Here is a 23,738-nt window from a genome sequence, read left to right as displayed (position 1 = left end):
AACAAAAAAAATATACAAAGAGAGGATGGGCCTGTCTGCTCTCCTTTCTGCTTTTGTCATTGAACAGAGGCTCACTTGGCTTGTTGACAACTCTTTTTGGGGTTTAACTCAGTGCCCCTGTTGCTTTCTTCAGCCCTGTAGTGCAGCCTCTGCAGTTCATCCATGTCTCACTGGGTCTTACCCTGGCCAGGAGTTGCAGCACACATCAGTGACAGAATCATTGATGGCTGACGTCACACGTGGAAATCCAACCACCTCTGTGGCCTGTGTAAACAGAGGTGCGAAACAGGAAGTTGGGGGCAAACAAGGGAGTGAGAGAGTGTCATCTTTGTGTTATGACCCAATCCCCCTGAGGCCAAAATATGCCTGCAACATGGCATAGATAAGGCTAGGAAACACAGCAAATGCTACAGTTGCATAAATAGTGATGTCTAACCTAGACTCGTCCACAAATGTCAGTGAAATGGAATGAAATGGAGGAGGGAGTTTATTACAATAGACATCCTTACTGATCTACCAAATCACCCCCTGCTGCCTGGAGACCTGCTCTAATACAAAGAATCCCACTGCTTTGTCCTCAACTGCAGCACATGTAACGTGTTTATGTTCTGTGCTGGCCTACTTCCAAAGCAATAAAGAGAAAATATAAAAATGGCAGAGGAATGTTTCGGATTTGATGGGGAGGGGGGGGAGAGGGGGGCTGCAGTTGTGTGATCTGGGCTGGTTGCCAGGCAGAATCATCAGCAGGAATGTTGAACTGAGCCCAAAGGAGCTGACCCGGACCAGGTTCCTGACCCTAGCCAATTCCCGGGCCTGGAGGGGGGAGCATATGCAGACAAGCAAAGTGTGAAAGCAGTTAAATACAACTTAAACTGCTCAGCTGAACAATTCCCAGAATCAGACATAATAAAGGTATCAAAAATAATAATGTCCTCTGCACCCCCCCCCCTTACTCACAGCTAACCAACTGTTAACATAGGGGAGGAAACCTCTTTCATGCTGTCCTCTCTAAACAGCTGGCTGTCTAGCTGGTATGGCAGTAGAGTTTTGGAATTTCTTCCAGGGATGAGCCTTTCCTATACAAAGATGTATAGCTGGAGGATATCTTATTCTTTCTTATCATATAGCAAATAACCAGAAACAATGGACCTCACTCACAAAACTTTTCTTAAATTATTTTTACTTTTGTTCTTAAAAATGTTTCTATGAAAAACCAATATGGGATTTATGCGCAATCCTGTTGTGTGATTAGCATAAGGAAACAGCCATGAACAAATACAGAAAAAAATTACGAATGCAGAAACATTTGTGGAAAAGTTCTTACACACAGTTTACAAACAAATATGATTGTATGCATGTTTCGTGAATGAGGCCCAATGACATCATATATTTTATGTGCACCATGCCCGTTTTTACTCAAAACAGGGTCCACACTGCAGCCAGTATCAAATATACTGTATACTGACATGCTGATAGTAAAACTGACACACTGGCTAGATCAAAGAACCACATAGATGAAGCGCAAAATAGAAACTGTTTACAGCAAAATACTGTTTCCTACCCTGGAGGAGATTCTCTCCCTGCCCTTTGTTTGCGTGTGTAATCCAACCCGCAGCCCTCCAACTTTTTCCTTCATTTGAGTTACAGAATTTAAATAAACTGCATAAACTTTGAAGGTTTTTTGAATTTTATTATTACAGATAAGCAGATAGAGACTTTGTTATGAGAGATAACGTCCATATCATCTGACCAAGAAAATGACACTTTGAAAAGTTGTTTTCACAGTGCGTTTAACGACTCACGCATTTAGCTGAAGACTACAAAAAGTTCCTCATATCCATAATGATACAGTAATGTATATCTTTCACATGGGTTAGATCTAAAAAAAAAACTGAAAAATGTATCATAATCCAGCTATTTTATCACTTCCTGATTGCATTTAAAATACAAGTTCTGAACTCATTGCATGGTGAATGCTCTGCCTGAATAACTCTTCAAAAAAACTCCCAGTTCCTTGTCTGTACATATAGGGTGATTGAGACCATGGGAATACACTCACCCCTACAAGCACCATGGACTCTGGCTCATTACACTTACTTGCTCACAATTACAATATCATTCTACAAAGAACTTATGACAGATTCCTCCCACTTCCAGTAAGTCCATCATAATTTTACTTGTGCCCAATTACAATGGACATATACTCAAACACAGAGTCACCGTGCTATAGGCTAGAACACACCTGGAGAAACACAAGGCTACAAGTCTATTTTCTGGCATTGAACTACAGAAAACATTATCTTGCTCAAGGTCATCTTACTTTTCTGACATCATCAAGCCTGCCAAGGACAATCCCAGGTTCCTCTTTGCCACTGTTGCTCAACATACATTTGAACAATTTGTACTATTTGTTTCACCCCACACTCATACTGTTTTTGTTACAAAAAATATGAATTTAGAAAACAAATGCAGATAATTGTGTCTGTAAATGCAACACATTGGTGGGTCGAGTTAGTGAAGACTTCACAGTTCTTCTCACTGACAGAAAAGTATGAACCAACCAAAATAATTATGAGCTTCTATATTTGTTGATCCTATCCCCGTGTAGCTTACCAAAAGCTATGCCAACAAATTTTGAACACTGTGTATTTATGAGGTGTATGTGCCCAGCTGTTTCAAAATAACTGGTAGGTTTCCTAGGTGACACGCTTAGATTGACACTTGAGCTTCTGGCAGTGATCTTCCCCAAGGTCAAGAATAGAATCCTAATTGTAACTAGGAACCAGCAGGGTCATGCAAATTTGATCACTGTTGCCACGGAAGGGAGGGTTTCTGTTCATAGGGTATTTCCTGCCTAATCGCACAACAACTAGTCGATATGTGCTTGTTTTTTTCCTGCAACATCTCACTGCAGTCACCCAAAGCTTACTCTGATCTCTCTGGAGTTAAAGTCATGCAAGATCCCCCATAAGGTTGTGTGTCATAAATGTGAATTTGTTTTCTTAAACTCTGAGACCAGAGGTTAAAGATCTTAGTTTAATTCAAGACCACTGATGTCTCCCTGGGGTCTTTTGCACAAAAACAAAAAACCCAATGGTCTTCTTCCATCCTCGAAACAGGAAAATCTTACAAGCTTCCTATTTTAGAGATACAGAAAAGCTCATCAATGCTTACGTCTCTTTAAGACTGGACTATTGAAATGTCTTTCTATGCTGTAGAACAGACTGCATTTTCTCCCATTTCCAATAAGACAACAAGCTGCTGTGAGTACTTGGATCAAATAAGAAGTAGGCCTTAGAGTTCTCTGCCTTGTTTTGAATGAACAGCAAGCTCCTTCTCATCTGATCATCTGATAACAATCTCAGTCTGAGGCAGCTACCAGCACTTTCATCCTTCAGAACTGAAACAGTTAAAACTCATGTTGGGGGTTGTTAATACAGTAGGCCCCACATGAAGGAGTGACTCACCTCATCGTGTGTGGGAATCAGAGATGTGTCACCTTGGTGTGGTCTGAGGCACGATATGATAAAGCTGTCACATGCTTGCTATTAACCGCTTACCACACAAGGGCTTGGGACTTCCTTTCCCGTTTCACCAAGTAGATGTGCAGCTTGGTTTGAGCTTGTGAATAAAAGACAACTGTAAATTGTGTGGTTACAGCTTACTGACTTTTCAGGTTAAATCTTAAATAGGATTTCACTTCATGGTTTTCCACCCTTTTCTTTTTGATTCCTCAAGAATTCTTTTTTCATCTTTCTGCCTGGACCGCAACAGTGGGGCCAGCCCTACAAACGCGAATATGTGACTGAGCGACTGAGTGATGAAGTTACACAATTGGTCGGCCGGATCATGTGTGTTAGGTCCAGCCATATACTAGGTTTTAACCTGGTCTTATTATGCAAAAGAAAGACGTTTCAATAGGATACACCTCTCTGTCCACAGATGTGTAGCATTTGAAGTTCAAACTAAATTATAAACTAGATCCAGTTAAAACTAAAACTAACAAGACTAGAAAACCTAGTATATGGCTGGACCTAACACACGTGATCCGGCCGACCTATGGTGTAACTTCATAACTCGGCTGACCAATGGTGTAACTTCTACATCATAATCATCATTCTAAATCATACTTTAACATAGGATGTTATGTAAAGGCAGAACAATAATGCCCCCTAGTGGACCGGTACATTGCATTATTACTAACTACCACCAGATGGTGCACAATACATATTTTTCAATAAGCTCCCTAACCTGTGCCAGTGTGTAATATAATTACGCTAATGAGCTGGGATCTACGTTACGAAACGCCATTTCTCCCATATTATGTACTGTGGCCAGTAAAATAACAAGAGAACAATATTTAACATTTACTGCTCACCTACCCCTCCTTTAATTGTGACTATATTCAGCATAGGACTGTGTCACATTGTATTCTATAACACATTGGCAATTCTCTCTAATAATTTCAAGCTCTGCACAGTTGCAGTGCACCAATTCATTCACAATAAGAAATATTAATTTCAAATACAATCTTGATTCCAGAGCACAGTACAATAGTAACCGTACGCACTGGTCTTCTGAATTAGGCTGTTCCTAATGGGGGCCGAGGGCTGACCTCTGCTTTGTGACTGTGTGTGTTTTCGGAGTTGTCGGTCGCGCCCTCTTTCACTCTCTTGCCACCTGCCCTCGCGGCGCTGACACCCTGACTATGGATCTGCTTGGAAACAAACTGCGGCGTCTCCGGTTTCCACGCGCGATCGATGGCGGGTGTGAGCCGCGCGCCAGGAAAGGGTGTCGCGTTGCATTTAGGGGAGAGTATCGACGCTCGCCCGATCGCTATCACCATCACACTTCCCCCCCTTATCGCTCCTTCTGCCCCCCTGCCTGCTGAATAAAACATAGCCCTTCATAGACCCCAATATCAGGAGGGAGAGCACTTCTAGGCGTTTTGGGTGGGGGGGGTGCAGAAAGTGATCAAAGGAAGTTGGAATGACTCTCCTTGACATTCACACACAGGAAGGGGAGCTTTCGAGTCGCTTCTCCAGTCACCACCTAAAACCCTTTGAAATAAATACCTGCTCCCTGGCAGCTGCCTCAGCAGTGGGGAAGAAAGTGAATGACCTGCATATCACGGCACGTTGAACGCGGTGTGAACCCAAATCCCGACAGCTCGAGTCTGCTCGCGCTACACTATCCAGATCCCGGGGAAAAGAGCCCCACCTGAGAGAGATAAATCAGGGGCTTTGACTCGTCCTCCCCGTAGATCCCACAGGTGCGGCAGCCCCAGGGCAGCCGTACGAGGAGGGTGGGCCGATCACCCTCCATAAGACCCAGAATACACGCGCTGGGAGGCTGGGAGAGGACGAGGACAGCCCCAGGCTTAGCGGCTGCACTAGGCCGGGACTGGGAGAGAGAGAACACAGGCGTGTGCTGGGGGTGTACGGACCTGAGGCACAGCTGCAGGTCAGAGGAACACCTGGATGGATCTCTTATCCTGGGAACCGGCAGAGGTATTCTCACTCAGGAGACTTTTAAAGGTAAATTTCAGGCCTATACAATCTCTATGTGCACCACTCTGAGAACTGCATACACTGGATGTGTCTTGTCCGATACAGTCTTCTAAAGTTGCAGTGGACTTAACACATCTGCTAGATATTGTTACAAAGCACCCTTCAATAGAATGAAACAGATGAAACTACGCACTGCGCTGTACAGAAATAGAGATAAGGAGGGAAAAAATGCCAAAGGGGGTCAATGCCACACTGATCTGTGACAACATGCAGACTTCAGGGTGTAACACAGCAGGGAATTCTGAAGCTCTGGGAACAGCCTTGAATAACAGCTGTAAAAATGTCTGCAAGAAACCCAGATGCTTAAATTCACTTATAAAAGACATCCTGACACAAACAAAAATTCTGTAGGTTGGTAACAGGAATTGCTAATGGGGAAATACCGTACTGCAGATGAAAACAGCTATTAATTGATCTTCAGTGCTCTGAAAATTTTTTACCCCATTGGTCCGTAATAATCTCCTCTCAATTCATCATACCTGAAATATTTACAGCAGTATAAAAACAAAGGGTTCTCCACCCTCCAGAAGTCCACCATAATTACTGACTCCAGGCTTAAGGAGGGCAATTAATTTGACATAATTTCACTCAATAACTTTGGCTGTATAGGGAGGCCCTTGGAGGATAGCTGGTGAACTCTGACCCCCAGGCACCCAAGCACTGCCTGATCAGGTGACACCAACCAGTCAAAGGCCTAAGAAACATGTGCAATGTTCACAAGGGTGCATGTCCCCAGTTCCAAACTACAAACCCGTACCTTTGCAGACCCCAATATGTAGCCGCAGTTAAGCGAGTGAGGTACACCGCCCGCAGCTTGCGACCCACGAGTGCAGTCGCGGGAGAGCGTAGATGGTGTTGGGCCTCAAAACTGGAGCGGAGGGACGGAGGGAGGGACACACGGCGAAGTGGCAGTCAGCACATCTGGTCTCATCAATAATTCAGGGGGCTTTAAACGGCAGTTTGTCATGTATCGAGCGGTGCCTGCTGAAATGGACACCGACACCCAAGCTGCTACCCTCGGAAATGGGGGTGGGCAGGTGGGGGGGCAGCGCAGACAGGGCAGCGATATGCCACACAAAAAGAGGGAAAGGGGTAAAGCACAACAGGATACAACTTTCTGCCCTCTACCTGCCTCTCGTCACAGAACACATTTTAAAATAGACACGTTGTCCAAGATACCCCTACAAACCTTACCTGCACACTGAACTAGAACCACGTCACTGAGAAAAAGATGACAGGAAACAGATATAGGCCAGAGGTGCAGCTCACAAATTTAATTTGACAGTTTACATCAAAGTTGTGCACAGTCCCATGGCACGGCCTTTTCCTTACTAAAAAAAAACAAAACATCAGCCATTGAGCCTTTCCTTTACAAAACCAAACAAAAAGTTACAAATTTCAATGAAAACACCTCCAAATCTTCCACGTTTTGGACAGTATTAAACAGCTGCAGAATTACTCTTCCATAAAAAACCCAAGTGTAGAGCTGTCAATCAGAAAACACATCTCTAAATCTGACTTCTCCATTCATGTGTTAAAGCTGGCCACACATAATTACCCATAGTTCACCTGCAGAAGGGGGGATGAAGGGGTTAAACCAGGACAACTGTCCCAGAAGGCCTTACTAAGGGGCAATCCAGGAACTGAATCCAATGGTGAAGCATTGGGCTGAAACTAACAGCCTTGTGATATCAACATCCATTTCTGTGAGGGGACAGGGGGGGAGAGTGGGAAGCGGAGGGGTGGAAGGGAGGAGTAATGGCGGGAGAAAGCATTTCATTTCCCAGTGATGAGGGGGTTCCTCAGCACCACGATGACGGAATCGCCCCTCAAAAACATCTTGGAGATGTAGCGGTCCTTGTTGACCGGCTTCGATTTCTTCTTTCCTTTGCCACTCTTGGGTACCTCGGTCCACATCTCCTTCACGTTCTCCAGGACCATGTTGCAATGCCTACGCACACCATGACAGAGCATTCTTAACCCGATTCTCATTTCAGCTTTCCATTTATTTCGGTTACCACAGCAGAGGAGACTAGCCATCAGCTAAATGAACAGCAGACTAGAAACTGATGCATAGATCAATGAGGTGTTAGTGACGCCATTTTAGTTGGCCTTTCAAAGTACAGCAGCAGCAGGACTCTGTCAAAGAAGGACCATCGTGTGAATGGTGTATGGTGTTATGGTGAATTCTGGGTGGGTTTAATTATGTTGCACTTATGCTCACTGGTCTGAGTGAGTTGCTCACATAAATAGTTGATGAACAGTGGGGTGACAGTGTAGCATAATTTTTTAAAAATGGCATGTAGCTGTATTCGAGAACTGTACTATCACCAACTCTGGATCATTTTGCCACCTCTAGTTACCTGTCGAAAGCTTTGACGCGACCCAACAGCTTCTTGTTGTTGCGGCAGTTAATGAGAACTTGGGTGTTGTTTTTGACCGACTGGGTGAGCACAGACAGCGGTCCGGTGTTAAATTCTTCCTCCTCTCGTTTCTGCAGCTCCTCCGGAGTCATCTCTGACTTGGGCTTGTTTAGCAGACTCCTGGAGAGAAAGATCGAAATAAATTATTAGCGACTGAAGCTGTTCAAAAAGCCAGAAGCAGCTACAGGAAGTAAACAGGGGCACATTTTGTAGTGTTTGTAGTGTAAGTTATATGATCACACTTTTCCATACAAATCGATTTATCGGATTTCATTCAGAGATAATCTCATACATTTCTCCAGCCAAACTTCTAGCAAGAGAAAAAGTCTTTGTGCAAAGACTGTGAGCCTCGAACCACCCACCACAGAAAATTCACAGCGGCAGCACGTACACCGTTTTCTTAAAATTGGCCTCGATCCATGGCACAAAAACCTCACAAGACAGTTAATAACGTAAAATACAACGGAATATCAACATCAAAACGATGAAAATATAGTGAAGGCAAATAGGTAACAGGGTATATTTTTTAAAAAGTGTTTCCCGCGGGTAACTTGCAGGGCAGCTAGCACCACCAGCTAACGTGATAACAGTACAGAAGAAACCGCGATTATTTATAAACAGAAAACTAGCTTACAACGCACCATTACTCCACTAAAACGATCATTATTGAACACATATTTGTATACTTACATTTTTGTATTTTGACTGAACTATTAAAAATTGTGGCTGGAGAAACGCGTCTGACTTTCCACAACTCTCGTTCATTCAACGTTTCGCCTTGTGCTGTTTTACGACAGCTTCCGGGTAACCACGTGAGTGCTAATAGGGCTTCCGGGTGAATCTTTTTATGATGAGTACACCAGCAATATTCAGATTCATGACACCGACGAGAGGTTTATCCCTGAAAAACTAATAAAAAATAATATAAACAATGAAGAAAAAAGGGAAAGTGTTTGATAAACATACTGGTCATAGCCTACACTACTGGATTTTTGAACCATTTACTTATCTTTGTAATTATTTGTTCATGTATTTATTTTTTCAAAAAGTGGAACTAAACTAAATATAGAAATGGGTAATTACTGTAATTACTATATATGAATGGTGTACGTGTGTGTGTGTGTATATATATATATATGTATTGATTTAACTCTCTACTCCACATTTTAGATTGGTTTCTTGTAGAAATTACAGCACTTTTCATAAATAGTCCCAACATTTCAGGGCGTCATAACGTTTGGGACTAATGGCTTCACAGGTGTTTCTGAATAGTTAGGTGTGTTCAGTTGTTTCCTTACTGCAGGTATAAGGGTATCTAGAGTATCTTTCAGCATCTAATTTTGATTCCAGCCTTTTGATTGCCTTTTGAGTCTGTTATTGGCATTGGTCAACATGAGGACCACAACTGTGCCAATGAAAGTCAAGAAAGCCATTATGAGGCTCAGAAATGAGAAGAAGAATAATTTTTTTTAAAACTGTCAGAGACATAGGCCAAACTTTAGGCTAACTAAACCAAACTGTCAATCCACATCATTAAGTAAATACAAGAGTAAGTAACAAGAGAGCTCCGGTGAGCTCCAAAATCATATATATCATATATGCAAGCCTATGCTTGATTTGTTATCTGTGAAATGTGTTTAGAGGGCAAAATCATAATGCCTGCAGTCATAATCCTTTTTTGATCAATCTTCAGAGGGGGAGAGTACAGAGTTACATTATAAAAGGTGACGAGTCACTGGGAACAGGTAGCCCTTTGTTGAAGGCAAGAACGGTAAGAGAAGAGAAAGTTGAACAGAGAAGAGCAGCATGAGAGAGGAAAGTGGGAGTGAGTGGAGCAGAATTAGAGCAAGCAGGCAAGACAGAGCGAGAGACTGTTTAGCTTTCAATGTTTAAATGCTTGCTTTGGCAATATGTACAGTGTTACGTCATGCCAATAAAGCCATTTGAATTTGAATTTGAGTGATAGAGAGAGCTAGTGAGATAAGCAGAGTGAGAGGAGAGAGTGAGGGGGGCAGTGTGAAAGTGAGATATGGGAGAATGGGAAAATATTTTGAAATAATGGAGTACAAGGTATCATTAGGATCACTGAATTTAGGTCACACACCGCTTGGTTACTATAGTTTTAATTTGTGCTGGGGTAATTTCTCTTCAGTTAAAACCAGACGTGACAGTAATGAAACCAGCCAGGACATGCTGACTGTACTATCCTCAGCCAGGTCCTGGCATACAGAGAGTATCACCTCTGAGTAGAGACCAGACTTATTGAGCACGAATAAGTCTTCAACTCATTCTATTATGCCATTCTGCAATATCCATGTTTCTCTCTCTCTCTCTCTCTCTCTCTCTCTCTCTCTCTCTCTCTCTCTCTCTCTCTCTCCTTCTCTCTCTCTCTCTCTCTGTCTGTGTGTGCGCACCTGTGTGTGTGTGACTGTATGTATGTGTGTGTGTGTGTGTGTCTGTCTGTCTGTGTGTGACTGTGTGTGTGTGTGTGGTCTGACCGCAGGCGCCCATTATATGTGCCTGAGGGTTTCTGGTGAAACTCAGTGAGACCTGCCTCAGTCCCACCCAGCACAGCTCAGATTTATCATATCCACTCTGCAGGAAGGGTGATTTAGGTGTGAGGTGTGGAGTTATTAGTACTGTTTGACAGAAGATGTTATTTATGACGCAAATTAAGTCCAAACAGTATTATATTACAGCTGCCCTGGGACATGCCAAGCTCCAAATGAACGCTTTCCTTATCTTCTTCTGACATTCAAATTTCTCTCTCTTCTTTGTTTTCTATTTTGAAATTATCCAAGGCAGATATGAAAATATTGCTGTTGCCGTGGTGTCTGTTGCTGTTGCTGTATCATGGTGTAGGAGTCAGCTGTTGCATCATGGGAGATGTCTGTATGGACAGCAGGGTCTCAGCTAGTTAAGGACAGGCTGTGAGATGCCTCTTAGGTCACAATAAATGGTCTTTTGTCTCACTGGGGTGCTCATCCAAAGATATGTCACCCTTCATGTCACTGTGGATCTCTTGTTTTTTTTTTATTAAGAGCATCTGCAGCATTCTGGAGAAAGGTGAGGGAAAGTTCACAAGGCGGTGATGTCATGTGCTAGTGTAACCTTAGAGGTGGATCAATTCAGTCATTCTCACTGAGTAGTCTACCTTCCCCTCCACTTGCACAACTCTGTGACAGCTTCATAGAACACACACATGCAAGCACACACACACACACACGTACACACACAGGAAAGCATAAACACATGCATTCATGTACACAAACAAACACACTCATGCATGTGCACACACACACACACACACACACACACCTGTAATAATGTAATGTTATGTAATACCTGTTTTTAAATATTATGATGGGATTTGTTTTTGCATCTGCACCTGCAGCCAAGAAAGCCATTTATCTGCTACTTTGATCTGAGGCCACAACTGAAAACATGAGAAGAGGAGACTGGGGTATGGAGAAGATTTATTCCTTGATTATCCCCCAGGCCTCCTTAGCCCATCCTATCATAAAATGTCTGTTGGGCCCTTGAAAACCCTGTTTACTGACTCTATGAATCATGGAAGGCTCAGTTACCACAAACCTGCACAGCAGAAAATATTTGGAGTGGGATTAAAGACGGGTTCCTAAATGCTGGTGGGTGGAGATGCTGTTCTGGAATGTATGGACCAGCTTGGGTCACCATATCACAGTCAGCTTTTGCTTTGTGCTGTTGGTGTGTCTAAAAATGCAAGTACTTAACAGGTGTATGAACATATGTTTTTTGTGTTTATTTATTTATTTATTTATTCATTCTTTTTTTTGGGGGGGGGGGGCACGCAACAACTGATGGAATGGGATACTATTGTGTACTAAAGAAATTGTTTCACATCTTTGGGAACAATTTTTCCAATTAAGACTTCAACCCCTCCCCCCCCCCCCCCCCTCCAACCCTGCCACCTTCAATTTGTCCGGTGCACATTTCAGTTCATAGGACTTGATACTTTAGTGTTAATTTGCCCCAAATGGCCAATCTCACCATCTCCCTCTATCTGACCACAGTGCAGAGTGCCAGGAACCAGAGCTACACAATTACAGAGGTTAATCCATTACCATACTCTGGGGACTCTCACCCAATGCTGGAAAAAACAGGGGAAGGTGTGTGTGTGTGTGTGTGTGTGTGTGTTTCCGTGCTGATTTACAAGGTCCTGTGTAAAGGCAATGTCACACTTTTTAGAAACGAGTCAATATGTTCATTCAGATGTAATTTACATTAATTTATGCATTATCCAGAGCAGATTAGATTTTTTACAAACAATCCACTAACAAAGCTGGATATTTCCTGAAGCAATTTAGGTTAAGTACCTTGCTTAAGGGTACAGCTGGCAGTGCCCCATCTGGGAATCAAACCTTTAACCTATTAAGTGCCAATAAAATATTAAGTAACATAAATGGGGGTTACACTGTTTTACTTCAGCCTACACCACACAGCAGTATGGTTTATGCTACACTTGTGGGGTAAAAATAATAGCCTTTTTGTTAGAAAAGTAAGCTTTATAACAATGGGACAATAGGATAATCATTCAGGCAGCAACATGCATTGCTGATTACAAAAACAAGTATATCTGCAGCAGCAGACCTTTGTTATATTATCATAAGAGTTAGCCTTGGTGAGTTTATGAGGAATTATCTATCATAATTAACATTTGTGTATGTTAATGTATCACACAACTAAAGGCAACTGCATGACAGACAGGTTATTTAGCTTTGTGTGTGTGCGTGTGTGTGCGTGCATGCGTGCGTGCGTGCGTATGTTTGGGTGCGTAAGCTGCACTTCTCCTTCTGAACTCTAACACCCTTCCTTTCCTCATATCATGTATCTTTCCTTTCCCTCTCCTCCCTTTCCGCACTCTTTTTCTGTCCCTCCCTCTGGGTCCATTTCAGTCAAATTTCACCGGTATTTGTCCTAACTCACACATACACATGCACACATTGGCTACACTCACACACACACTCTCCTGCACACAAGAACTCACCAATGTGCCAATGTGCGCATGTGCGTACACACACACACACACACACACACACACACACTTTTCCTTTTGTAGATCAACATTCACCAATTATCAGAAAAGTGATGGCATGTATTGGAAAAGACCTTTGGTGTAGTCTTGTACCGGTATAAGCATATGGTATAATGATTCAGATAAAAGTATTACTGTGAATAACCCACATTTCGAAAGATACAAGGATCGTTTCTGCATAAAAATACAGTAGGCCTTAATTAAAGTACACAAATACATTTAAAAATAAAAAGCAGATGTATAAACTTAAAGAAAAACGTGAAATTGCTCTGAAAATAGAGGTATAATATTTTTCTTGCTTAGTCCTCCAAAATATTCTAACATGAGATTTTTTTCATTTAAATCGTCACACATGGGTAGTACACTTACATATCTAGTCTACATGAGTCCCTGTCAACACCATAATACATTCGCAATGTGACACAAATTAAATAGCCTAACAAACCTGAAAATGTACATCATTGAAATAAGCCATATGTGAATTGAAACATCTTAAGCAACGTTTTCGGCAGGCGAGAATTGGCTGTAAGCAAATTAAAACAATTGTTGCTAAATTCTGCTTCATATTGTTTTGCTTAAATTATTTTGCTACGAGCTTATATATAGTAGGACTACTCAGGTAAAAGCAAAATTGTGCAAACGTATTTCAGATTTTTACAATTTCATCTAACTTGTACAATGATAAACAACTCCTAACCTTCTCATTAATTTTTTGACGTTGTATGTCAGTATCAACAGCTTAACACATAATATAGGCTACTGTTTATTTTAGGATTTCCGTATGTCCAGTGTCAAGTTAGCAAGAATAAATAAGAATATGCAAGATTATTTCCAAGTATTCTTATGGCTATTAACCAAATATTAAATGCGGAAAAATATTTGGGATCGCGGCAGTAAGCCGACTGAAGTTTGGCAGCCCATTGCTTACGTAACATCAGTTCAGCTTGTTTAGCGCAGGCTACAGTATTTATTCGTTGCGAATCGTTAAGATGAACTCATTTGGCAAATTAAAATTTCATTTTTACATAATCGCAAAATGATGTTGCGCTGGAATTTGAGTTGCTCGGGTGGAAAGACATGAATGGGAGTCTAAGAAGCATTCGAAATCATTCATTACTTCAAAAGATTCTTCGTAGGCTGATTACGAACAAGAATATAATCTTGAATTATATTCAATTATATATATATTAATTATATACCCTCTTGCACAAATGCTACAGATCAAAACAAAGGGGTGCATTTATCACGAGTAGTATTAAAGTAGCCTATTAAATAATTAAAAAAAATAGACTACACTCAGTTGACAAGTAACAACGGCATCAATTGCACAGCCATGGTTTTGTAGGCTACTCTAGCCTATATGTAGCCTAATTAAATCGACGCCTTTTACAACAGGCCACTAATAACAGCAATGTTTGTAAAAAAAAAAAAAAAAAAAAACATTAGTGATAATAATAATGAATACATTTAATTAACAAAAATATAGCCTATACAACTTTTTATTAAATTGCCTTGCACTACGCAAGGGCCTCCTCCCACGTTAAATTCATTTCAATAGCCTATATTAGGCTAACATTAAGTCACTCTTCAGAGATGATCGAAGTATTCATATTATGTCGTCACTTAAAACAAAATCACAGTCCAATGACGGACAATGATGAACATTTATTACGAACAAAGGCAACGACATTTTTTATTGCAATTACAACTGAATAACAAAGTGCATGCAGCTCTTATTGACCATTGTATTTTGTCCACTGCACATATCAATACTGATTACATCGTAACAGTAAACTTATTTTACTCTACCCTTACCTACAGACGGCGTGCACTAAAAGTAGGCCTATAGCCTATTATTATTATTATTATTATTATTATTATTATTATTAATAATAATAATAATAATAATAATAATAATAATAATAATTAGAAGAAGAAGAATACAATAATAATAAGACATCGTAACCATAATAATACATTTTAAACACCAATATTATGCTTTTCCAAATTGATATGTAAACAAGCAAATTTAATTATAAACACACAAGTCTATTTGGAAATATTTTAACTCGGAGATAATACCCAAACCCCGCCGCCCCTACACACACTTCCCCCTGACAAACTTCTTTCAGACCACGACCGATGTGCACCTGCGACGGTTATACAGTTGTTCCAGGACACGTGCAAAACGGTTAGATCACCAGGAGCTCATAACATTCACACAAAATTCTACGGTCTAGGTACAATCTTTTGGAAGAAGGCGAAAAGCCTTGTCAAATCTATCTGCTACCTATTTCTATAGGCGTGCATTGCCTACATGAAACTGGACTCCATCGAACATTGTCTTTCTATGAATCATTGGTCATGTCATATTCTACAGCTCTCCAGAAAAGAATAAATAAAAATTGACCAGGACCGAATTGCTGCGCGCCAATTAGAGACTTTTCCGTCTTGTCCATAGATTCCACATTTGTGCAGTAGCATAGACTACGGTATTTTAAAAATTAAAGCATATTTAACCATTCTAACTACCAGTTATCACCATAAACTGCACAAAACATTTATTTTCATTTTTAGACTGGGCTTCCTGATGTCGTTAACGACTCACTAACAAGCTGCAGATAGCGGTTTAATTTCCTGTTTCTTATCATTAGGCCCACCACTTACAGTATTATTGTTTCCTAAACGTATAAACAGACATCTAGTAGATTTACAGTTTAAAGGTTAATTGTTATGGTATGGTATGGTATGATTATGATATGATAGGCCTACGGAATTTTAGAGAAATAATGTACAGTGTAATCAAATAATGTATTAAATAATGTAATTTATTTACACATTAAATAATGTAATTTAATGCACAGTAAAATGTACAGTGGTAAATCAACTATTACAGAGCACCTGGTCCCAGCTGGACTCATATGTAGTCTACTCTGTTAAGAGTTCAATTACCGGTTATTTTACTGTGTAGGTGGAAGGTTGTCAGGTATTCATTAAAAGCAGGCTAACTGAAATAAATAATATTACACTTAATCTAACTCGCCACCCCTGGCATCATAAAAATGTATAGGCTGCTGTGCCAAACAAGTAGCAACGGATAGGCTAAACTCAACATATTAAAACATATATATATATATATATATATATATATATATATATATATATATATATATATATATATAACATTTAAAACATAGGCTATCGGCTATAGTCGAATAAACCAGGTGCACTTTACACGAGAATAAAAACGAAGTAATAATTTGTATGGATAAAATAAAGACGAGGTGTCCTTTCCGTCTACGGGAGAATAGCATTTAGAGAACTTATATGATTGTTTGAGGGTAAATAATTGGGAAACTCGGCACACAGCGTCCCAATGTAATCCGAGGATCCGTTGCTTCCAGGCACAAAGTGCCCGCCAGGAGAGGCCCTCGGAAGCGAGGATTCTTCTTGGGACAGTGTGCTGAGAGTCGTCGGGTGGGGTATTTGGTGTGAGTAATAATAGCTGGCTTGGCTGGGAAACAGGTTAAAAGAAGGACCTGGGAGTGACAAGGCGCAAGGCAGCGCGGACGAGGCGAACGATGCAGACGAAGTCATCTGGTGGCGTCGAGGGAGGCCGCCACTCGCCCCGAAGAACGGACTCTCTTGGGTGACCTGCAACAGGCGGTCGGCCCCTGCTGCCGCTGCACTTATATGATGCGAGGTCTGGGACAAGACGGTGGAGGCATAGTTAGTGTGATGTGACCCGAAATATGAGGAGCTATACCCAAGTGCTGAGCCAGTGTGTGTCTGCGTCGTAGGTTGGATAGTAACGAAAGGTGCCACAGGCCAATAAAATGACCCGGTTAATGCGAGCCCAGCTGCAGTGGCGGAGGCTAGGCGAGTGCCCCTTTTGATGGCAAGCTTTGCTTTGGAAGCGGCAGAGGATCGTCGACGTAGTTTCCCAGTTGTGCCACCAATAAATACGTCGTCACTGGAAGGATCAAGCATCCAGTAGTTGCCTTTACCAGGATCATCATAGTGCCGGGGCACTTTGACGAAGCACTTGTTGAGGCTCAGATTGTGGCGGATTGAGTTTTGCCAACCCTGTTTATTATCACGGTAGTAGGGGAAGTTTCCCATGATGAACTCGTAAATGCCACTGAGGGTGAGCCGACGCTCCGGACTTTGGCGAATCGCCATCATTATCAGCGCATTGTAGCTGAACGGAGGTTTCTCGTACTTGGTTTTCCTCCCTCCATCGCCGTCTGTCTTGTCTTCTCTCTCTTCATCACTCCCTTCTCCGCTTTTTACTCTCCTTTCTTCGCCGGCGACCGACTTCTCTCTCACCATGCACACTTTTTTGTCATTGTACTTCTTGTAATCGATGTTATATTCCGTGTGCCGAACACAAAGTTCCTTACCTGCCTGTCCCGACTGCAAATGAGGTCGGTTCTTGGCAGCGCGAGGAGGAGGCAACTCTACTACGGCGCCACCGTCAGTCATCACTCCCTCTCGTCGGAGCAGAAGGCTACTGATGCTGAAAGAAGACTTGTGGAAAAACCTGATGGGGGCTTTCAAGTCCTCCATACTAAACGTCAGCACATTCCTCGTAGATTAAAAAAATCCCAGAATTGAAGAAACTAGCAATTTAAGAAAGAGACAATGCTAATTTAATTTTGCGATATAGGCTACAAGGAATAACAGCTACACACAGTCGCGCGGAACAATTCCAGCAAAAAAAAAAAATCAGGAACACAAGAATTTACAGGTCTCTTTCAGTACATCTCTGTTGAATATAGCGCCAATCTCCCTGACTGATCGCTGAACTCCCTGGTTCAATTAAAAAAACGTCCGAGAGCCGTGAAACAAACCGCTCACCTGCGTCTTGTCTGACGGGACCGCCTCCCAAACCCTCCCCTTTCTGTTTACTCCGTGACTTGGTCGAAAAGAACCGAATGCGCTTAGTCACTTACGGGTGTGGGAGTGCGTCACAAGTTAGACTAAATGACACTTAAATGAAAGTTTACGCGAGATTGCCCGCGTGGATCTTTCAGCAGCAGCTCAGTGCTTTTGCCTGGGGGACATACAGCTTCCTGCGCTCGCAGTGACAGGTGAGATGGGGGTGTGACTGTTACATACAGATGGAAAACTGCTCCCCCTTTGCCTGTCTTTGACCTTTTCCTCCATTTTCTAGTTTGATACAGGTCCCTCCTTAATCCCTACGTGCAAGTGCGCGCTTGCTGGGAATGTTTTCTCTGCCAGCACGCACCACTGACACTCTTCACGCCTTTACTTCTGAAACCACTCACGCTTTTAAATCGTTGCAGTTCATGCTCAAGAGACCTATTTAGCAGTCGCTGTGGTGTTTCATGAATTTGTCAAAATTGCAGTTAGGATAAGAAACAAGACAAAACAAATGTATTATTTCGCAATAGTCATAATCCTTCCTACTGGCCGTATCATATACACTCACTGGCCACTACATTAGGTACACCTGTTCAACTGCAAACTGCACCCGTTAACGCAAATATCTAATCAGCCAATAACGTGGCAGCAACTCAATGCATTTAGGCATGTAGACATGGTCAAGACGATCTGCTGAAGTTCAAACCAAGCATCAGAATGGGAAGAAAGGTGATTTAAGTGACTTTGAACGTAGCATAGTTGTTGGTGCCAGACGGGCTGGTTTGAGTATTTCAGAAACTGCTGATCTACTGGGATTTTCACGCACAACCATATCTAGGGTTTACAGAGAATGGTCCAAAAAAGAGAAAATATCCAGTGAGCGGCAGTTCTCTGGGCGAAAATGCCTTGTTGATGGCAGAGGTTAGAGGAGAATGGCCAGACTGCTTCGAGCTGATAGAAAGGCAACTGTAACTCAAATAACCACAAGTTACAACCAAGGTATACAGAAGAGCATCTCTGAACGCACACCACGTCGAACCTTGAAGCAGATGGGCTACAGCAGCAGAAGACCACACCAGGTGCCACTCCTGTCACCTAATGAAGTGGCCGGTGAGTGTATATCTGCAATGATGTAAACTCAAGAACAGTAGGCATACTGCTAGGATGTAGTGCACTGAGCACGCAGTGAAAAATAGGCTTCTGTATCAATAGATTTGAAACATTTCGCGGTATATTCGGAAGTACATTGACATTGTGCGAACGCAGATCTGGACAACTGCATGGTCACAGTTTTGAGGAATGCTAAAATATTTTCTAATTATCCGGCCATGAATAGCTTACAGCTCTGATGGACTGCAGTTAGCACCAGGACACCAGCCGAACAGCGTTATGTTAAAGTATTGTTCCAGGTGTATTTCTATAAGAAAACGTATTTCAGAAACAAAATGTAAACATTGTTGCAGATAAAGAGCCCATATGTGGTGTATTGGATGGTGGGTCTAGTCCTTCAATTCAATTTATTATTATTATTATTATTATTATTATTACAGAGAACTGTCACAAAGACGCCTTCCCTGCGTCAAAATACCACAGTTGAGAATTTATGTCAGCCGGTTAATTGGTCTGTGGTCCTCTAGGGTCAAGTGCATGATCAATTGCAGCTGAATGCCAATTCCTGTTTTTTATTTTATTTTATTTTTTACAGTCTGACACCAAAGGGCGCATTAAGATAACTTCTAGCTTTATATTTTTGGCTTTACAATTAAAAGGGGTGCGCGGGAATACATATTGATCCACACGAATGGACATCTTTGAAATTCTAATTAGAATTTGTATAATGCTATAATTGTCGTCATATATATGTATATATATATATATATATATATATATATATATATATATATATATATATATAAGCACTAGGATAAGTCAGTGCAATGAGACGGCCTCAAAGTAGGCTACGTACCGTCAATACATACCAACACATTGAAACTCCGCGGGGTTCTAGTGCCATCTAGTGAATATAAACTAATAGAATAAGTAATTGCGCTCTTTTTGTTTAAATGATATTTCTGTAATAAGATATCACTAATAGATTGTATCATTATGAATAACGAGGTAAATGAATGCAGGATAAGTAACCGTATTGACCGAATTTGCGCCAAACGAGGTGCCAATTATAGGCTATAGGGTCGATGGACAAAGCGGTTAATTAACGTGTGAACTGTTAATGTGACCACCAATTCTTAAAAAAAAAAAAAAACACCAACAGCAGGGCTATCATGTGTAGGACTGTCTACAGGACATGCATATCTATTTGATATGGCAAAACAAGTAACAATTATTGTGCATATTTAAAAAGTATCTTTGATTTCTTTCTCTGTCTGTGAATCTCATAGTCCTTTAGAAACAAATAAGACAGCATCAGTAGGGATGTACAGTATGATAAATCTTGATGTCGAAGATAAATGTTATCTTTAACCAATATTTGACTGGCCACATTTCTTGATGCCAATGCTAAAACTTCTCTGTTTACCATTACAGCATAGATACAAACTGAGTTTGCACGTTGGTGGAAGAAGTATACGGGCTCAGATGTCAAAATTTTTTTGTATGACAAAATATTTTAACTGGTTTACTTTTTTAATCAGTGAGCATGAGTCTAGAGAGCCACTGAGTCTCTGCATAGCTGTACTTGTTAGTTTGTCTGATAAAAACAAGAAATTAAAAATAAATTCTAAATAAGAGGTGAAAATGGCTATGATTTACTTCATTTTTTACAATTGCACTTATTTTATAGCATCAGCAGGGGCATCAAACGGCTCATGTATATTGATATTAACCAGAATCGGAGCTCATAATCATTGACACAACCCTGATATTATTGTGAATCCCTATGTACAAGGCTTTCAAGTACTCATGCAAAATAAACATTCCACATATGTAACATATGCACAAAAATACATTAAAAATGTTTCTTGTAGCAAATTTCTCTTTTAAAAAGTCACTTAAGTCTGTAATCCCAGAGGTTACAGTAGCTTCATTTTTAGTCCATCCAGAGGTCCTCAGGGATGGAACTGGCCGCTGTGTTCAGTCACGCATGTGTTGAGTCCGTGCTGAACTCAGTGTAGGGCTAAGAGCCACAATGCTTCATACAGCGTGTTCCCAGGACACTCTGTCTTGGCCACGTCTCGATGTCCCAGTAGTGTAAATGCAGGGTGCAGGTACCCGAGGCTCACCCCACGCTGGAGCAGCTGTTTAGTGGAGGACAAGGCAGCCAGACTGGGAGTTTCATCTGAAAAAAGGACAGCTTTGAATACAAGGTTCCCATTGGCCCTGCTCAGAGATAGCTGACCTGCATAGACTCAATCACGGTCTTTCAAATGACTGCTTTCATTCTGAATTGTTTGTTTTGTAATTCATAAATTGTAAATCAATATTCTATGCAAGAGCATTCATTAATATTTTATTTTTTTCACATGTTGGCTGATTTCATTCTTCTATTAAGCCCTTGTTGAAGAATGTAATAAACTTCTTTTCCAACCAAAATTCTGAATAGCAAAGTGTGCATTCCCTTTGCTGAATTTTGATAGCTATTAATATATATATATATATATAATATATATATATATATATATATATATATATATATATAATTACATTAACAATAAATCTAACAAAATAAAAAATAAAAAAAAACCAAACAAAACACATGGTCACATCAAAGTACAGCAGAATCGGAGCTGGTATAAAAATAGCACAGAAGCCTGCACAAGCTCTTACTAACAACCATTAGGGATAATAAAATGTTCCCCATTTATTATGCTCATTGGTCTTTGCAGTGTAAATGATCAGTATAACTTTCAGCTAGAGTAAGTGCACATGGTAGGGAGAGAATGTAAAGCAGTGTTTCTTACCATTGAAATTTCCCATGAAGGCGATGCCCAGGGAGTCGTAGTTGTTACCTTTTGCATGAGCTCCAACAATGCCCCAGCCCCGCCCTTCATACACTGTGCCATCTCCACCAACCAGGAAGCTGCAAACGAGAGAAAAGGGCTATCAGGTGATGTTATTCACTAAGATTAAGTCACTCTGAGACTTTTCATATGTTTAAATCTGTTTAGCGCATATGTTTACTTGGGTTGAACCACAGAGCGTGTAGAATTCAGTGGGGTGAATGCAATAAAATGGTGATTTTTTAAAATTAGGTACATTAACTAGGCTAGCTAATTGCAACCCCCCTCTTTGCATGCGGATTTTAAGAGGGACCATCGTACTATTTAGCTGACATGTTGCATATTACATTGTATGTACAAGTTTGAACCAAAAGGTCTTGATGCAATATCATATAATAATAATTACATAAAAACAGCGTGATACTACACAGGTATACCATCATAACATTCTACCCTAACAGGGTAAATAAACTTTAAATATTAAAATGAATTTAAGTTGTACCTTGAATAAGTTAAAGACACTCACTTATATCCAATGTCATGGAAGTCTCTGTCCTGCATGTGCAGTTTCTGTGTGTACCTCAGCTGAGCCAGGCAATCTTGGTGGCTCCTGCAGGGCCACAGGGCAGTGTGGTGGATGATGGCTTTTTGGGCTGGGCCCTTTAGCCTCTCCTGACTCACAGGTGCCAGGGCTCCCCATTGGCTGCGGGACACCAACCTTAGACATACCCCTTGTGTCAGTTCTGGGGGGGGGGGGGATAATAAAGCATCCTCAGACATTATTATTGCGACAAACATTAACAGCAATAGCCAGGACACATACATTGTAATTTGTAGTTTTATTTAATTCATATTGAATTTAAAGGTTCTCAAATCATTTTAAACTGTGACTGGACGGCTTTCAACTTTGACATTTACTCCACAGAACAGTCATGTTTGATCTGTGATAAGGCAAATTCACATAAAGAAAGTGCGTTTCCTTGTTCTTGCTGGTCTCATGTACACTCTTGGGCAAAAAAATGGGCCAAGCCCAAAATGGAAAAATATTAAGCTTTTAATGGTCTTAACAACAAATCATTGGTCAGAAAATTAGCAAGAATTAAACAAGTGCACTCCTGAGACCTCCTGTGCCACCATTTGCTCATTTACTTTTGCTGCAGTGAACTGTTTGGGGAAAAGCTAAAAACTGGAAAAATCACTTATACAGTAGACAAATTAGCATAATGTCAAACTAGCATAATGTCAAATAAAAGAGTCATGTTTTGTATTTGGTTACATATCATTTGCATTCCATGACTTCCTGGTGTCTGTGACCTATCAACATCATCAGAGTCTGGATATCTTATTTTCAGGTTGTCCTACAAGCGATACAAAAACTCTAAATGGCTTTAAGTCATCAAGGGTCTAAGGTATCAAATGAGCCTCAAACCACCGTGCTGATGCCAGATATGCAGTAGATACTACAAGCATTGTTTCTCCTGAATATTTTTTCTATTGAGTTCAACAGGAAAATAATCAGGAGAAACAATTCTTGTAGTTTTGGGTTTGGCCAATGTTTTTTTGCCCAGGAGTGTACGTTACGTTTGTTTTGCAGAAATAAAAAATACTATTCTCACCTGTATTGTTGCCGTCTGCTACTCCCGATTGCTCGGATACGTCTGATATGTGGATCGATCGGTCCATTTCTGAACAAGCGATAGAGGCTTGCAAGCTTACTCACACAGGTCCAGCACTGTTGATAGCAACGCGGAGAAGTGCCTTAAACACTCCGCAAGCGATCAGAGACCAGTGACGTTGACAGTTTCACTACAGGCGTGTCCGGAGATAT

General features: G+C 41.1%; 3 protein-coding genes across 3 annotated transcripts; all 3 read right to left on the bottom strand.

Moving 5' to 3' along the window:
* Positions 1–6,818: 6,818 nt before the first annotated feature.
* Positions 6,819–8,836, bottom strand: snrpd2 (small nuclear ribonucleoprotein D2 polypeptide). Its single transcript, XM_064302475.1, has 3 exons — positions 8,684–8,836; positions 7,934–8,113; positions 6,819–7,521 (listed from the first exon to the last, which is right to left on the bottom strand). Coding segments are annotated over exons 1-3 (357 nt in total). The 5' UTR covers positions 8,686–8,836; the 3' UTR covers positions 6,819–7,346.
* Positions 8,837–14,717: 5,881 nt separating this feature from the next.
* foxg1c (forkhead box G1c) lies at positions 14,718–18,000 on the bottom strand. Its single transcript, XM_064302137.1, has 2 exons — positions 17,816–18,000; positions 14,718–17,689 (listed from the first exon to the last, which is right to left on the bottom strand). Exon 2 carries the CDS (start codon positions 17,634–17,636, stop codon positions 16,365–16,367), a length of 1,272 nt encoding a protein of 423 aa, XP_064158207.1. The 5' UTR covers positions 17,637–17,689; positions 17,816–18,000; the 3' UTR covers positions 14,718–16,364.
* Positions 18,001–20,239: 2,239 nt separating this feature from the next.
* On the bottom strand, positions 20,240–23,732 carry pglyrp5 (peptidoglycan recognition protein 5). The gene is made up of 4 exons (XM_064302138.1): positions 23,527–23,732; positions 22,437–22,653; positions 21,872–21,990; positions 20,240–21,249 (listed from the first exon to the last, which is right to left on the bottom strand). Exons 1-4 carry the CDS (start codon positions 23,591–23,593, stop codon positions 21,077–21,079), a joined length of 576 nt encoding a protein of 191 aa, XP_064158208.1. The 5' UTR covers positions 23,594–23,732; the 3' UTR covers positions 20,240–21,076.
* Between the last annotated feature and the right edge of the window lie 6 nt (positions 23,733–23,738).

This window comes from Anguilla rostrata, chromosome 12 (assembly GCF_018555375.3).
Source record: "Anguilla rostrata isolate EN2019 chromosome 12, ASM1855537v3, whole genome shotgun sequence".
NCBI classification, from domain to species: Eukaryota; Metazoa; Chordata; class Actinopteri; order Anguilliformes; family Anguillidae; genus Anguilla; species Anguilla rostrata.
This window is presented reverse-complemented; position numbering and strand designations above follow the sequence as displayed.

Bases quoted from the DNA above. Each gene is read 5' to 3' on its own strand.
- pglyrp5 (XM_064302138.1), bottom strand. From the start codon at position 23,593: ATGGACCGATCGATCCACATATCAGACGTATCCGAGCAATCGGGAGTA. The intron at 22,654-23,526 runs GTGAGAATAGTA...CCCCCCCCCCAG, and splicing joins AGCAGACGGCAACAATACAG to AACTGACACAAGGGGTATGT. The intron at 21,250-21,871 runs GTAAGAAACACT...TCCTTTTTTCAG, and splicing joins CTTCATGGGAAATTTCAATG to ATGAAACTCCCAGTCTGGCT.
- snrpd2 (XM_064302475.1), bottom strand. The intron at 7,522-7,933 runs GTAACTAGAGGT...TGGTGTGCGTAG, and splicing joins CGCGTCAAAGCTTTCGACAG to GCATTGCAACATGGTCCTGG.
- foxg1c (XM_064302137.1), bottom strand. From the start codon at position 17,636: ATGGAGGACTTGAAAGCCCCCATCAGGTTTTTCCACAAGTCTTCTTTC.